The following is a 17,996-nucleotide window of genomic DNA, read 5'->3' as shown; positions in this document are numbered from 1 at the left end:
GCGAGCAGCTCGGGCGGGGCCGGCAGGGCGAGCAGCTCGGACGGGGCCGGCAGGGCGAGCAGCTCGGGCGGGGCCGGCAGGGCGAGCAGCTTGGGGCGGGGCCGGCAGGGCGAGCAGCTCGGGCGGGGCCGGCAGGGCGAGCAGCTCGGGCGGGGCCGGCAGGGCGAGCAGCTCGGGCGGGGCCGGCAGGGCGAGCCACCTGGGTGACGAGGCAGGGATGGCAGTTACCTCCGGGCTGGTCTCTGGGTTAGAAACCACCGGACGATCCGTTGAAGAGTCTTTTCCCCTTCTCCTCTTCCGTCTCCGGACCACCGGAATCGGAACCACCAGAACCGGCTCTGGAACAGCAGACACTGGCTCCGGCTCTGGAACAGCAGACACTGGCTCCGGCTCTGGAACAGCAGACACTGGCTCCGGCTCTGGAACAGCAGACACTGGCTCCGGCTCTGGAACAGCAGACACTGGCTCCGGCTCTGGAACAGCAGACACTGGCTCCGGCTCTGGAACAGCAGACACTGGCTCCGGCTCTGGAACAGCAGACACTGGCTCCGGCTCTGGAACAGCAGACACTGGCTCCGGCTCTGGAACAGCAGACACTGGCTCCGGCTCTGGAACAGCAGACACTGGCTCCGGCTCTGGAACAGCAGACACTGGCTCCGGCTCTGGAACAGCAGACACTGGCTCCGGCTCTGGAACAGCAGACACTGGCTCCGGCTCTGGAACAGCAGACACTGGCTCCGGCTCTGGAACAGCAGACACTGGCTCCGGCTCTGGAACAGCAGACACTGGCTCCGGCTCTGGAACAGCAGACACTGGCTCCGGCTCTGGAACAGCAGACACCCCCGAAGTCGGGTCCTCCCAGACCGCCGATTTAGGGGAAGAAACAGGAGCCTTCCTCCTCCTGCGCTTGCAAAGGTTAGGTGGTGTGACAATGACTGCCTCTGGAGAAGCTGCAGCAATAACTGCCACTTCTGGGGGAACTGCAGCTTCTACAGTCACTTCTGGGGAGACTGCAACCACCTTAGCTGGAGGATTATCCTGACGATCCAGGGAATTCACAAATTTCTCAAACGTCAAATGGTCCAGCGCTCTCATTATCCCGAAGTTGATGGGCTCATCAAGGGCGTAATTAAACAAGTCCTTAAGAGCCGCGTCACCAAGCCTCAGTCCCTCTGCAGCCGCGCTGAACCTCAGGGCAAACTCCCTCACGTCGCTCCCCTGTTGACGGAGGGAAGTTAAATTGCTGAACTTCACAATGCGCTCGTATTGCGGGCAGGAGACAGGAGAGATCGATGGATGGCGTGAGTTCTTCCTCTGCTGAATCCTCATAACAGCTGGTTCGTTCTGTCACGGAACGGTAAAAAGTGAAGCGAGGATTCAAGTGCAAAAAAGGAATGTTTATTAAGTAAATAAAAAGCAAAACTACAAACAAAACCTCCCCGTGGGGGGGAAAACGAGACAGGCATTAAACAGGAAAGAAACACCAGGGAACATAGACAAACGAACCAGCAACAGGACTACAAACACAGGGAGGCTAAATAGGGGAACAAACAAAGGAGGGTAACGAGCAGGACAGGTGGGACAAATAAACCAATAATCAGATAACAAGGGGGAGGGACCAGACAATGACAAGAGCACATGGCCCCAAAATAACAAAACACCCATGTGCATAACAAGACAGGACAGACATGTGACAGGAACCAGCTCACCACGCCCTTTCCTTGCTTCTGGGTTGTACGGCAGAATGTAGGCTCACTATTGTCAATGACTCAGTCTCAGTCAATGCAATTAATTAAACATTGTATTAAACAACACAAGTGAAATACAAGAACAAATAATGTTTTAGTATGCCTATTTAACTGTAAGCTTAAAGCTAGTAAATATTTTAGCAGATTCGCTCGGCATTTAAGTGCGGTTGTCTGTTCTGAATCTCAGCAGTGTTTACCTGGCCGCTGGTCCTCTTTGTTAGCCTAGAAATCTAGACGCACCCTAGCGGCAGCAAAATGTATTTAGTCTAGCAACTCTCCGTTGACTTTCGAGCTGGAAAAACCTAAATTGGGTCAGGCCAATCACATCGTTCCCTGCCACTTGAAAACAAAGATGGCTGCTGCTGGCGAACAGCGGCCTTTTGAATCGGCTTTGGCCGCGACTCTGGAGGACTTGGAGTTAAGCCTTTCTTTGAGAAAAGAGCAAAGAACGGAACTGAAGTCATTCTTAAAAAAGGAAGAAGTGTTCGGAGTTTTGCCGGACCGGATCTTTGCCGCTCTGACTACGTCACCTTCTTCATTGCTCTGGTTGGTTGTAGCGCTATCCTATTGCGTGCAGAGGGAATTTGAAAGACAATCGTTTATCCCGGCCCTCGGATTGAGCCCTGCCAATGGTGAGTTGCCATCTTGATGTAGGGAAACGTTGATTCAAATTGTGAATATATTAAATACATAAAGCGAGCAAAACGCGCTCCCTTTAATATAATCACTATAGCTTTCAATTAGATTCAGCGCGATTGGCTACAACGCTCAGCGCTGCAAATCGTGCTGGCGAATTGTTTTTTTGGGTTGGCCTACAAATTGACATCATGATTAAACGGCTCTGTTGGAAGAAGCTCATGTCAGCTAGTAATTGTTGAAAGGATTTTAGTAAATATGCCAAGGACTTTGGCACAAAGCTGGCAACTGTTCACTAGGGCTTACAACCTGATCAAATGCTGATCTATGACCTGATTTAATGTGATTAACTGCAGTCGGGCAGGAGGGAATCCAGTGCATGAGGTCAGAGGTCATGGTAGATGTTGGATCCTTAGGGATCACGCTGAATCTCATCTGTGGCGTCCTCAAGCCCTGGTGCCAGATGAGGGTCATTTCATACAGATCCATGAAATGAGAAAAAGAGAAAACCCACCACTGGACGTATTTACACCCGGTCACTGAGAAAAATGCCCTCTCTGAAACACGTTCGAGACTAATTTAAATCTGATCACCTAAACCATTTCAGGAGGTGGTTAGAGACGCATTCCAGAATACACTAGACAAGTTCAAATGCATCTAGTTGTTGAAGCCACATATGTACATTTTATTTTTCCAAACTAGGGCCATTATGTCAATTATTTATTATCTCTGTAAATAGTATTAGTAATGTTGCACTGCCTTCAGCTTGTGTCTTTGTCATCACTAGTTTCACATTTGTCAATATCTGCATTATTTTCAGTTCCACGAAATTCACTACGATAGGGTGTGACTTTCCTAAACTTCTTGAATGTTGCTTTTCATCTTAACCAACATAATCATCTGTGCAAAGTTTTCCTTGTACGTGGTTTGTGATTGTGCTTAATGGACCTTTGATCAACAGATTCTCTTTTGTCTATGTCTATTTGCACACAATTAAGAACACATTGGACCGTATCTTGCACTCAGGGCAAATGACTTTGTACACCGACGCATGTATCATTCCTACTTTGCACCCGCGCACAGCGGACTTTTACCTCCAGAGACGCACGTCTGTAAATTAATGAATGAACTCAGGTCCAGTGTAAAGAGGAGTGTGTTCTGGCGCAAACGTTCCCTGGTGATATTCTGCAGTTTCAGAAAACAACTCCGCCGCTGACCAGGAGAAACCCAGTCTAAAGACAGCGGCGCGTTAGTCAGATGCTATTTTAAGGGCGCGTGCTTGGCCATAATGTAGCGTGTGAACAACACACACACTTTGCTTCTCTCATCTACACAGACGCAGCAGTTTTCATTTTTGCAAATGATACATTATTACAAGGAAAAATATTAACACACGAGGGAAATCATTGTGGTGTCCTTGAAGAGGCATAAATCTATATTACACATTTACCCAAAATATTCAAGCTAATTGTAGTAATGACGGATCAAACCTGTTTGATCAATAGTGGCGAGACACATCGGTATATAAGGACATCTGACAAAGTGGATTATCCGTCAAGAACCAGGAAACAATATTCTGAAGACTGCGAGATCACCCTTACCATCATGTAAGTTGCATGCGCTGGCAAACCCGCCGTTATAATAGCGATCCGCCGTGGAACAAGCGCGCCGGCTCTTAAAGGGAATGTGAGAGGACGCTCTGATTGGTTTATTTCACGTTACGCCCAAACCACACCTATGAGTAATGAAGTGACTTCAGACACACACAGTTTAGACTTGCGTCGGGCACAAGAGTCTTGATTGACACTCTGACTCCGGCTAAATAATCTGTAGAGTCAACTTATGCTATGCCCATTATGTTTGTGCATATTCACAGCTAGCATAGCGAGTATTTGTTCCCCATAGCGTCAATCCAAGATGCAGTGTTGAAGTTCAACTCCGAAAAGGAGCATCTCAGGTTACGACTGTAACCATGGTTCCCTGAGAAGCGGAACAAGACACTGCTTCTCGTTGCCATGCCTTCGGTCTGCCTGCGTGTCTCCTTTAGACAAAATACTTGATGAATTATATTACAGGGCCCTCTTATACTCACAAGCAATCAGATTGGTGTGTTTTCACATGTGCTTCAGACACTGGTCACACTGGGGTGTTCCTCATAGCGTCAATCCAAGATGCAGTGTCTCGTTCCCCTTTCTCAGGGAACCATGGTTACCGTCATAACCTGTGATGTTCTCCACGTAACACTGTGCATGCAGTTGTATTTATCAGTCACACTAGCTAGGAGAATATTAATTTGAAGTAAATAAGGTCTGAGGTGCGAGTCAAAGGAAGCACTAACTACTGTAATGGTTATTTCAGCAAAACCACTACTGACATGATCTGCAATGCTAAGCACACTGTAAAATATATATTATATTAGAGAAAATAATCTCTGTTATTTAGAGAAATTTTAGATTAGAGAAAATTTTCTCTAATCTAAAAGATTAGAGAAAATAATATTTCTGTTTTTTACTTCAAGTTTAATTCAATGTGTTACTTGCCATTTCTTTGTGATCACTTGTGAAATTTACTAGCAATTTCTGAGTGAAAATTGTTCCTATACCAAATTGTTTTTGATTCTTTGCTGATATAAACTGAACTAACACATAACAATCTGTTATAATCATTAATACTGATGAGTGTGTTTGTGTTCATAGTCTCTTTAGTGTTGTGCTGGAGCTGATAACCAAAGATCGAGATGTCAGCGGGCAGACGGGTGGAAAGCCGGGTGGCTTCGATGTCAAGGCGTTACGAGCGTTCAGAGTTCTGCGGCCCCTTCGTCTGGTCTCAGGAGTGCCAAGTGCGTCCACATCTTTACCTGACAGATTCACTGACAGAACAGCCTAATAACATGCTGATAACAACACACTCGGCTGCACGTGCGTCCCCTGTCAAAAAGAAGTACACACTATAAAAAAAAAATTAAAAAAAAAAAGTATATATATATATATATATATTACAATGAGTGCGAGCTAAATATAATGTTTTGGGACTTTTAATTAGCCTACGTGTTTGTTACAATTAAATGAAAATGTATTATAGTTTAAATTTATATGAAATGCAATTATTTAAACTTAAGTAGGACTTTTATCTTCATATGTCATTTCATAATTATTTCTATTGTCACTGAAATATGGTTAAAGTGTATTGTCGAATGTACTGACATGATTTATGGTAAACTAAAATGCACATTAATGTATGTCATGTACTTAAATATACTTTATACACTATATAAATGTAATATCAAAATACACTACAGTTAAAGTATAATCAAGTGCTTTTCTGATTTAGTATGTTAGTCAACATAAAAAAGTGTACTTCTTTTAAGCATGACAAAAGATGATTAAAACATAATTATTAAAATGTACTTTTTTTTAAAGTAACTTTTATTTTGAAATTTACTTTTTAAAAGTGTACTTAAGTGTGTTAAAGGATAATTCCGGTATTTAACACCTTGAGTCTATATTGTAGTTTGTTTTGGATGAACAAGAGTGGTGGACAAAATTTTTTTGAAAATGGTTCCTCTCTCGAGTTTTTGACTATAATAGAATTGGCCATGGACCCATTTAACATTGGAGTCAATGGCCATGTCCGAAAATGTCATTAAAACAGCCAATAATGTTCGTTTACAAAACTGTTAAACTCACCGAGTGATTAGTAGTGGTGTTCGTTGATGATTATAAACAATATATCGTCGCAATATATGATTCCAATCCGTTTATTTTGCTATAGTGGAACTATTTTTTCACAACCGTGTAACTTCCGCTCAATATTTGAATCTGAAGCGTTAGCACACTCCCGACCACTTGATGGCGATAACCGATGTTTATGTCTCGCGGGACACTCACGGTCACAGTCGAGTTCAACTTCATATTGCACTGGTCAGTGGTCACGTCTTTCAATATTTTCAAGGTTTTGTTTGTTTATTTGGCTTACTCTCCCGGAGCACAGTTGCTCTGCTCGCTCGCCTTATGAGAAACGGAAGCGAGCAAAAAGACGACATCGACCAAATGTAAACCGCCCCCTTTCCGTTTCCGGTAGCGCATTTATATTAACGAGCACTCAGTCCTTCAACAGAATTCAATGGGATTTTACAAAATGAGGAATAAAACACGACAGAAACTGTATTTCGCAACACTTTTTGTTTCTGGAACATCAACGAACACCACTAACCACTCGGTGAGTTGCACAGTTTTGTAAACGAACATTATTGGCTGTTTTAATGACATTTTCGGACATGGCCATTGACTCCAATGTTAAATGGGTCCATGGCCAATTCTATTATAGTCAAAAACTCGAGAGAGGAACCATTGTCAAAAAAATGTTGTCCACCACTCTTGTTCATCCAAAACAAACTACAATATAGACTCAAGGGGCCCTATTTTAACGATCTGAAACGCAAGTGTCAAAGTGCAAAGCGCAAGTAACTTTGTGGGCGGATCCCGGCGCTGTTGCTATTTTCCCAGCGCGATAAATGACTCTTGCGCCCGACGCAAATCTAAAAGGGGTTGGTCTGAAGTAGCTTCATTATTCATAGGTGTGGTTTGGGCGTAACGTGAAATAAACCAATCAGAGCGTCCTCTCACATTCCCTTTAAGAGCAGGCGCGCTTGTTCCGTGGCGGATCGCTATTATAACGGCGGATTTGCCGGCGCACGCCAGGAGCGATTCACAGCGAGGAGACCGACGTTCTCGTCAGGGCTGTAAAACACAGAGAAGTGACATTGGGGATGATGGGAGAAACCCACCCAAATTAGCTTCGGTTAAACAGGCGTATAATTTGGGTAGTAAATGTGTAGCCTAATCTAGATTTTTTTTTTTTTTTTTTTTTTTTTTTTATCTAGATAGATATTTTTCACATCTTCACGGACACAACAATGATTTCCCTCGTGTGTTAATATTTTTCCTTGTAATAATGTATGATTTGCAAAAATGAAAACTGCTGCATCTGTTTATATTAGAGAATCAAGTGGATGCGCGTTAACATTATGGCCATGCACGCGCCCTTAAAATACCATATCACTAACGCGCAACGCGCCACTGTCTTTAGACTGTTTTTTTCCTGGTCTGTGGCGCATTTGCTTTCTAAAACTGGAAAATAGCACCATGGAAGTTTTGCGCCGGAACACGCCTTCTCTTTGCGCTGAACCGCCCCCGCGAGCGCAAGTTCATTTCCTAATTTACCGACGTGCGTCTGTGGAGGGAAAAGTCCGCTGTGCGCGGGTGCAAAATAGGAATGATACATGCGTCGGTGTTCAAAGTCAATTGCGCTGGGTGCAAGATAGGGCCCCAGGTGTTAAATACCGGAATTATCCTTTCAGAAACATGAAAGTGAACATTTAGGACTGTTAACATGACCTTTATAATGGCAGATGAACCTTCTAAAATAAAGATCAGTGATTTAGGACTGTTTTGTGACCTCTATGAGGGCAAATAAATGTTGTAAAAGTACACTTAAAGGTAGGGTAGGTCAGAATTGTCTAAAAAAAACTTTTATTCAAATTTGTTTAAACTGTCTTTATATACCATTACCAATGCATAATTAAAATGTAAGTACTCTGATAAAAAGAGTATAAAAATCGAGTGACTCTAGACCGTTTAATCTTCATTAAACACAGCTCATTAATTCCATTCACTCCCACCTAAAAACGGTGTGCGCGACTGCGCGCACGTGGGCAGAGCCAGTAATAACGGCGGTAGTCATGGCGACGTCGAGTGACAGTCGCGCAAGCCAATCCTGTGATTCGTCCCGAATGGAAATAATGAGCTGTGTTTAATGAAGATTAAACGGTCTAGAGTCACTCGATTTTTATACTCTTTTTATCAGAGTACTTACATTTTAATTATGCATTGATATATATAGAAAGTTTAATCAAATTTGGTAAAAAGTTTTTATATAAATCCTACCTACCCTACCTTTAAGTGGCCTTTTATTTCATTAATTTTATACTATCTGCAAGTACAGTTAAAACAACTAATATAGATGTAAATATACTAATCATATCTTCTAATTTAGATTGTGTGTGTGTGTGTGTGTGTGTGTGTGTGTGTGTGTGTGTGTGTGTGTGTGTGTGTGTGTGTGTGTGTGTGTGTGTGTGTGTGTGTGTGTGTGTGTGTGTGTGTGTGTGTGTGTGTGTGTGTGTGTGTGTGTGTGTGTGTGTGTGTGTGTGTGTGTGTGTGTGAAGGCTTACAGGTGGTGCTGAACTCCATAATTAAAGCCATGGTTCCTCTGCTTCACATCGCTCTGCTCGTACTCTTCGTCATCATCATCTACGCCATCATCGGTCTGGAGCTGTTCATCGGGAAGATGCACTCCACCTGCTATCTAAACGGCTCGCGTCAGTGTGTTCTCACATCCATTAGATTATTTACAAACAATAAAAGCTCTCTTTCTAAAATTTATTTTTGATTACACACATCATAATGCATCTTAAAGGGATAGTTCACCCAAAAATTAAAATTAGCCCATGATTTACTCACCCTGAAGGCAGCATAGGTGTATATGACATTCTTCTGTCAGACGAATACAATCAGAGTTATATTTAAAAATATAGCTCTTCCAAGCTTTATAAAGGCAGTGAATGGATGTTTCTGTTTTGAAGTCCATAAAAGTGCATCTATCCATCATAAAAGTGCATCTGTCCATCATAAAAGTGCATCTGTCCATCATAAAAGTGCATCTATCCATCATAAAAGTGCATCTATCCATCATAAAAGTGCATCTGTCCATCATAAAAGTGCATCTGTCCATCATAAAAGTGCATCTGTCCATCATAAAAGTGCATCTGTCCATGATAAAAGTAGATCCTTCCATCATAAAAGTGCTCCACACGCCTTAACAAATAATAAAGTTTATCCTTAATAAAGTTTGTGTAAGAAAAATATTCATATTTAACATGTTACAAAGAAAAACATACGCAGTCTTTACTTAGGCCTAAAGCGCAACTTACACAACTCATGCCGTCAGAAGTAGCGTAGTGCGTCATGGCGTAAATATCAGCAGTGCGTCGCATTACTCGCATTAGTTTGATGGACAGATGCACTTTTATGATGGACAGATGCACTTTTATGATGGACAGATGCACTTTTATGATGGACAGATGCACTATTATGATGGATAGATGCACTTTTATGATGGACAGATGCACTTTTATGATGAATAGATGCACTTTTATGATGGACAGATGCACTATTATGATGGATAGATGCACTTTTATGATGGACAGATGCACTTTTATGATGAATAGATGCACTTTTATGATGGACAGATGCACTTTTATGATGGACAGATGCACTTTTATGATGGATAGATGCACTTTTATGATGGACAGATGCACTTTTATGATGGACAGATGCACTTTTATGATGGATAGATGCACTTTTATGATGGACAGATGCACTTTTATGATGGATAGATGCACTATTATGATGGATAGATGCACTTTTATGATGGACAGATGCACTTTTATGATGGATAGATGCACTTTTATGATGGATAGATGCACTTTTATGATGGACAGATGCACTTTTATGATGGATAGATGGACTTTTATGATGGACAGATGCACTTTTATGGTGGACAGATGCACTTTTATGATGGACAGATGCACTTTTATGATGGATAGATGCACTATTATGATGGATAGATGCACTTTTATGATGGACAGATGCACTATTATGATGGATAGATGCACTTTTATGATGGATAGATGCACTTTTATGATGGACAGATGCACTTTTATGATGGATAGATGGACTTTTATGATGGACAGATGCACTTTTATGGTGGACAGATGCACTTTTATGATGGACAGATGCACTTTTATGATGGATAGATGCACTATTATGATGGATAGATGCACTTTTATGATGGACAGATGCACTTTTATGATGGATAGATGCACTTTTATGATGATGGATAGATGCACTTTTATGGACTTCAAAACAGAAACAGCCATTCACTGCCATTATAAAGCTTGGAAGGGCCATGACATTTTTTAATATTACTCGTATTGTATTGTATTCGTCTGGAAGAAGAAAGTCATATACACCTAGGATGGCTTCAGGGAGAGTAAATCATGGGCTAATTTTCATTATTGGGTGAACTATCCCTTTAAAGATATCCTGACTAGCATGTTCGTACACACAGTAAAGATGTCAGCTTTTCCTGAGCCACACATGTTTGTCTCCACACAGGCACATTAGCAGAAGAGGATCCTGCTCCCTGTTCTCTCTCAGGTCATGGGCGTCACTGCCCTGGCAATGGCACCGTGTGTCGGGACGGCTGGCACGGGCCCAACAACGGCATCACAAACTTTGATAACTTCTTGTTTGCCATGTTGACTGTGTTCCAGTGCATCACCATGGAGGGCTGGACCGATGTGCTGTACTGGGTATATTCCGCAAAACTGCGATGCAAACAGTTTTTGCGCATTTACAGTCAGTCGGTTATTTGGTGAGTTAATGCGAGAGATGTTGTGTTTTTCAGATGAATGACGCCATGGGTCTCGAGTTGCCTTGGGTCTATTTTGTCAGTCTGGTCATTTTCGGCTCCTTCTTTGTCCTTAATCTAGTACTGGGAGTTCTCAGTGGGTGAGTTATTATTTTATAAAATGCTATCCACCGTCAGTTTCTGTACTTCCCATTTTTATAGATACGCCTTTAAAAATGGCATTCATTTCCATGATCTATAATGTGACCCTGGAGCACACACCAGTCTGGAGCCGCACGGGTGTATCTGTGGCAATAGCAACTATACATCATATGGGTCAAAATTATACATTTTTCTTTTATGCCAAAAATCATTAGGATATTAAGATCATGTTCCATGAAGATATTTAGTAAATGTCCTACCGTAAATATATAAAACATGTATTTTTGTGAGTGAATGCAGCACAATCGTGAACATAAATGCACAACTTTAAAGGAGATTTTCTCAATGTTTACATTTTTTTGCTCCTCAGATTCCAGATTTTCAATAGTTGTGTCTCGACCAAATATTGTCCTATCCTAACACACCACACATCAATGGAAAGATTATTTATTCAGCTTTCATGTGATGTATAAATCTCAATTTCAGAAAATTGGCCCATGTGACTGGTTTTGTGGTCCACATGAGCTCTTCTGTTGAGGATTGCGTGTGTGAGTTGTCTGTGTGTGTCCACCGTAGCGAGTTCTCCAAGGAGCGCGAGAAGGCCAAGGCTCGTGGAGATTTCCAGAAACTGCGTGAGAAACAGCAGCTTGAAGAGGATCTGAAGGGATATCTGGACTGGATCACACAAGCCGAGGACATCGACCCTGATAATGATGAAGAGGGAGATCAGGAGGCCAAACGCAACCGTACGTCAAACGCCACTCATGTCTTTACATGTCTGAAACACACACATGTACAGACAGTTCTATTCAAAGATCATACTGGAATCGAATCGATAATGTTGACCATAATTCCCTGTTTGTCAGATTTAAGCGTTCAGTTTATGCATTGAAACCAGCCCTGTTGTGTGTGAGCAATGCTAGTTTAGTTCAGTCAGTACGCGGATTGTGCGACAGTAATGAACGTTAGGCTTGGTCAAAGCGGAAACTTGAATTTGATCAAGACTCAAAGTACCTGTGTGTGTTTTTATTTTATACCAATATTTAGAGAGCAAATAAATGACAGTACATAAGATATTGCATCCAGGTTTTGGGTCTGCAAGCGAGTGTTAGGGGGACCATGGAAAAGTTTAGAGAAAAGCAGTGTACAATTTAACATCAATAAAATAAGATTAAAATAACTAACTAACTAAATAATTTTGATTAAAATAAAATTAAAATAAATAACATTTTATTTAAATAAATAAATAGATAATGAATTAATACATTAGATAAAAATATATAGAATAAATAATTACAATTTTATTTAATTAAAAATAAATATATAAATACTAAAATGAATACAGTAATAATAATAATAATAAATTAATACAGTTGAAATCAAATAATTGTAAATTTTATAAAATCATTTTATTTTATATAAAAATAAATAACTACATAAATAAACATTTGATTAAAATAAATAAATAGTAACTAAATGAAAAATTGACAACAAATTTTGATTTAGTTTTAGTCATAGTCTTTTGACTGTTCTTTAGTTTTATTCATATTTTAGTCATCAATTGTTTTAGTTTTAGTGTAGTTTTAGTCAACTAAATATTATAAGTATAAATTATATGAATTTCCGAACGCATTATATACTCCTGGAGAAAACATATTAACCTGTTAATATGAACTATATTACAGTTCAAACATGCAATACAGACACAGATTTAAATGCTGTGACATAACATGTCTTTATCTTAAAATGAAATAAAGCCACTTCTCATAAAGAAACAAGAACGCGCTCTTCTTTTTAATGAATGATATATGCATTCTTTATAACAACTTGCATCCAGCATTCTTCATTCTTTCAAGCAGACATACAGTATTTACAGTGCTGAGCATAAGTGGACACACACATGCTAAAGCTGATTAAAAAGTGCTCCAATTAGATAGATCGTGTTAATATTGATCTACTGACTTATGCACCCTGTGTTTTAAGGAAGAACATTTGTGTATTTACGATACATTATTCATTCACAAAGAAAATTGGTGTCCGTAAAGGTTGGAGTTTTCCATTTTTTTTTAAATTAAGGCATTAAGATCAATTTCCGATAGATGATTTTTATTCCTGTTTTTAGGCAACTTTAGCATGTGTGTGTTCAGGGGCGCAACTAACCAGTGTCAGAGGGGTATGCAGCAACAAATTAGGCGCCCCCCACCCCCCAAACAAACAAACAAACAAACAAACAAACAACAACAAAAAAAGAAAGAAAAAAAAGTGTCCAATGTAATGAGTGAGGAACGAGTGAGAGTTAACAGATGAAATAAGTACAAAATTGGCATTTATTAATAAAATTGAACTCTGTCCCTCTAGAGGGGTTCGGGGGCATTCCCCCCCGTAAGAACATTTTGTGCTTTTTAATGTTAAATTCATCAATCTGGTGCAGTTTGAGAGTTCAAAATTAAAAGCTCCAACCATATTCAGTGTGCAAATTATACAAAGAAAAATGCAAACCTCTTTTAGTAACAGTGTCTGTCTACATTACACTACTACATAATAATAGTTATAATATTAATCCCATGATAGCCATATATTGTAAAACAAATGCACTGAAAAATAAAGGAAACTTTCATAATTAGTTTTGTACTAATTTCTACACTTTACATTAAAGATGTGATTGACTTTTTTTTTGACCAATCAATTTTTTTTATTTAATTAGTTTATTTGTCAGGGACAATGTACAAAAAAAATACATTAATCTGACGAGAAGATGTTTTGTACCAGAGTTAGCTAATGCTATTTTCCATCTGCAGTCCCCGGGCAGGTGCACACAATATTAAAACATTACATTGCAAATAACTGTCAGTAGCACTAACAAATACATTGAATATTAGTTAAACTATGAACATTTAAAACTAGATGTTTAAATGAAAAACTAACCAAAGAAAAAAAAATCACTGCCTAAAATATGTACAACATAATAAAAAAAATGGATTACACCGGCACTAACCCAGCATCGCCAATTAATACAAATAAAAAAAAACGAACGGGCCTTCTGATGTACGAGTTTTATAGGCTGTTAAGACCAAAAAAAAAAAGTATTAGATGTATCGGCCCAAAAAGCACCGGGAATCTCCGGGTAGCCCCGATGGCCAGTAGGCTATGCGTGGACGTCACACTTTAAATCCTTCCTGTTGCCTTTCCCAATCCACTCGTTTATCTGCTGGCGCATCAATTGACATGCCATCTCCTTTTCCCTCTTTCTTTTTCTATTTTTAGCCCCGACAGCTTTTTTACTTTATCCATCTTTATCGACGACAACTCTACTCGTACCTGCTCGCTCAGCGCTCACGGCGCCCGCGCCCGCTCGCGATATTACCCCCCCCTCTTCTATGTCAACATTCTATGATGGAATCTTATGAGGGCGCCTACTCTAGCCAGTTAGGGTTATATAACATTGAGGAAATGCAGAAATTATTTAGAAACGCACAACAGCAGCCCCCCAAACCCCCCCCAACAAAAAAAAAATGTTTTTTTTTTAGCAACGCTTTGGCACCCCCCTGGCGCTGCGCCCCTATGCGCCACATATAGCGCATACCCACTTTTTGCGCCACTGTGTGTGTTCACTTACGCTAAGCACTTGTACATATGATATGTGTATAAATTAAAATATATCAACCCTTATTAAAGCTATTAAACTTATTCTGTCAAGAGCATTGAATGATTTTCTCTTTTTCTTTTGTTGTGTAAATATTAATGACGAACAGCATCAGGTTTATTAGACTACTGTCACTTTAAGGCCGAACGCACGGATCGAAATATGCTTGTTAAATCTAAAAAGAGCTCAAATTAACTGAGATTTATGTGATGATGGATCATTTGAATAATTAATGATAATTATTATGCATTATGCATTAGTGAGTGTATGTGTAGATCTGCTGTGTAGTGAGAGTGTGATTGCAGTTTTCTCTTCAGTCTTTGCTTTATTACTTCAGATCCGCACCACCACTGTCTGTGTCCTCCTGTCTCTCTGTTTTCTCTGTGTGTGTGTGTGTGTCTCGAGTGTGTAGTGTTGTAGGTCTGCTGTGTTTGTGCAGTAGATGCTCATAGCTGTTCTCTGCTTGAATGCATGTGAACTGAAGGGGTGACGCTGGGCGATCTGTCCCACGGGAAGAGCTCGGGACACTCGGGCTGGTTCAGCCAGTCCACTGAGACTCAGGGTAAATCTTGCTCTCTGTGTGTGTGTGTGTGTGTGTGTGTGTGTGTCACCTTTTGCATCTTTGCATGCTTCATCAAACTTGTACCTTTAATATGCAGGTGAAACTGGAAAAATTTGAATATGGTGCAAAAGTTCATTTACATTTACATTTACATTTATTCATTTAGCTGACGCTTTTATCCAAAGCGACTTACAATTGCTATATATCAGAGGTCGCACGCCTCTGGAGCAATTTGGGGTTAAGTGTCTTGCTCAGGGACACATTGGTGTCTCACAGTGGATTCGAACCCGGGTCTCTCACACCAAAGGCATGTGTCTTATCCATTGCGCCATCACCACCATTTATTTCAGTAATTCAACTTAAAAGGTGAAACTAATATATTATATAGACTCATTACATGCAAAGTGAGATATTTCAAGCCTTTATTTGTTATAATTGTGATGATTATGGCTTACAGATTATGAAAACACCAAATTCAAAATTTGAATATTGTGAAAAGGTTTCATAAGCTGTAAGCCATAATTTCTGTTCGTGTCTGTGTTTGCTTAATCTGCCATTTAGTCCAGTTCTGTCCTTCTCAAATTTACTAAAAAATGAGCTCAATGTTAAAATTGACCGGAGTTCTCCTTTAAAACCCTGTGTTCTGTCTTGTTCCTTGTCAGTTCTTATCATTGCTTTAATTTGGTTGTTCTGTTCCTTGTAAGATGTGGACTTCGTTCAACAAAAGCTTGCTGCACTTAGATCCAGTTTCGCCTCTGCTGCAACGATGTTAACAGATCGAGGCTTCATGAAACACTGGAACAGTTTAAGCAAGTGTGCCGTATTGTGTCGAATCTTCAAAACAATCCGACACCGTCTCCGCGGCGACCCCTAGTGGTCATAACAGTGTAAATGCAACAAAAACTCAGGCCACACATGCATAAAAACACCTTTTACAAATCTATTTAAACATTTTTATTGAAAGTAAAATCTTTCAAATGCAATTATCTAATCATCTAATGAGATTATCAAGTGTCTATATGTTCTTTTGTCATTTGTAAGGGTTTGTTTGGTTTGTTCTATGAATGGCTCAGATAAACAGGCCAATATGAGACTATTAACTACCATTATTCTTTTTAATTATACCAATGTCTAATTAAAACGTCTACAAATGTATAAAACTGATCAAAGATCAGGTAAAACCCACTTGTTCGTTGGTTCTCAGTGATTCCTCATGATCATGGGCTGACTGAGATCATCGCCAGTGGTGAACCATTGAAATTTCAAAGTGTTTTGAAACGTTTCGAGACAGTTATGCCGTAACGAAGCCTCGTTTACTGAGATCACGTGACTCTGGCTGTTTGATACACTCTCCGAACCATTGATTCGGGACAAAAGATTTGTAAAGGTTTCGAAGCTTCATGAAGCAGTGTTTCGAAATTGCCATCACTACTGAATAGGGATTTCTAGGACTGTCCCAATATCAAAATCATTTCAAAGCACAGAAACATTTACTCAATAATAATTCCTACAATGCACCACAAAAACCAGGGAGCATCATTGCTGAAAAGATTGAACATCTTTGTTGATCCTGAATCAACATTCCAATCAATCAATCAATCAATCAATCAATCAATCAATCAATCAATCAATCAATCAATCAATCAATCAATCAATCAATCAATCAATCAATCAATCATATTTGATGGACAAGTATACAGTTTATGTCAAGTTTAGGCTTACGACCAGGGTTAGGTGCTTCTACATCAGTGTTGTTCACCTAACATTTCCCAGTTTAGGGATGAGTTGTGAGGTTGGCATCTCCTTCCACCGGAGAGGAGAAGAGAGGGTGAAGGTTTTGGAAAGAAACTTTGTGCCACTTTATGAAGAAGCAACTCGGCACTGCTCGTCCACTGAGCGTAACTGGCAGTGTAATAAAACCATAGTTGAGATTTAGTGAAATGCCCGGTCAAAAAGATAAGACTTTAGACTCATGTAAGAAAATGTAAACTCATGTATCTCAAGGATACGGGGAGGCTATTCCGACAACTGCGAAAGCACGACCCCCTCTCGACTGAAGTCCTGAATGTGGCTGGGACAGATTATAACTGCTTGTTTAACTGCTTCAAGACCATTTAAGGATTTGAAGACAAACAACAATATTTTAAAATGGACTCCGACGCACCGGGAACCAGTTAGAAGACATTCAAATATGAGTAATATGTTGATGTTTGCGAACCCCAGTTAGGAATCTGGCTTGCAGGTTTTGAACCTTTTGAAGGCTTGTATCTCGCTCTGCTTTACAGTGTAAAGGGCCGTACACACCGGGACGAATATCGGCGCGCATTATCCGTCAGCGTTTTTCAACGCGTTTTTTGTGTTCACACCCAAGCGATTTTCGCTGACGATGAGCCGAGTGAACATGCAAATTCATTCCCTGACATTAGATGGCGCTTAATGTAAAACAGAAATACCCCGCATAGTCGCTGGCACGTTTGTCATATAGTTCTTTATGTTCCGACACCAACGAGACCAACAGCTTTACATTCATCTTGTCTTGCATCTTCCTCGTCTTATTTCTTCCCGGCAGTGTAGACGCTATACTTGGCGTATATCTTCTTCGCGTTACGCCCGGCAAGACCGTTTTGTGTTTGAGCGCCCCCAAGTTGTGTTTTACTGTAACTTCAGAAGCTCCAGACACGTGAGCAAAAGCGGCAATCTCATTGGTCGGATAGTTTTTAACGCGGCGCGTCAAACCAAAAAAACGAACCCGAGGCGTTTTTTTAAAAAAAAAACG

At 40.4% G+C, this 17,996-nt stretch overlaps 1 protein-coding gene across 1 annotated transcript in view; it reads left to right on the top strand.

Moving 5' to 3' along the window:
* Nucleotides 1-17,996, top strand: part of cacna1db (calcium channel, voltage-dependent, L type, alpha 1D subunit, b) — a 120,312-nt gene that overhangs the window by 31,113 nt on the left and 71,203 nt on the right. Inside the window, exons 5-10 of the mRNA XM_079637795.1 lie at nucleotides 5,081-5,223; nucleotides 8,608-8,760; nucleotides 10,619-10,815; nucleotides 10,911-11,014; nucleotides 11,592-11,761; nucleotides 15,143-15,220. Of these exons, the coding sequence (XP_079493921.1) occupies nucleotides 5,081-5,223; nucleotides 8,608-8,760; nucleotides 10,619-10,815; nucleotides 10,911-11,014; nucleotides 11,592-11,761; nucleotides 15,143-15,220 (845 nt within the window). The remainder of the gene's footprint in view (nucleotides 1-5,080; nucleotides 5,224-8,607; nucleotides 8,761-10,618; nucleotides 10,816-10,910; nucleotides 11,015-11,591; nucleotides 11,762-15,142; nucleotides 15,221-17,996) is intronic.

Source organism: Phoxinus phoxinus, assembly GCF_949152265.1.
Source record: "Phoxinus phoxinus genome assembly, chromosome: 15".
Taxonomy (NCBI): domain Eukaryota; kingdom Metazoa; phylum Chordata; class Actinopteri; order Cypriniformes; family Leuciscidae; genus Phoxinus; species Phoxinus phoxinus.
The sequence above is the reverse complement of the archived record's forward strand: the minus strand, read 5'-3'. Positions and strand labels throughout refer to the sequence as shown.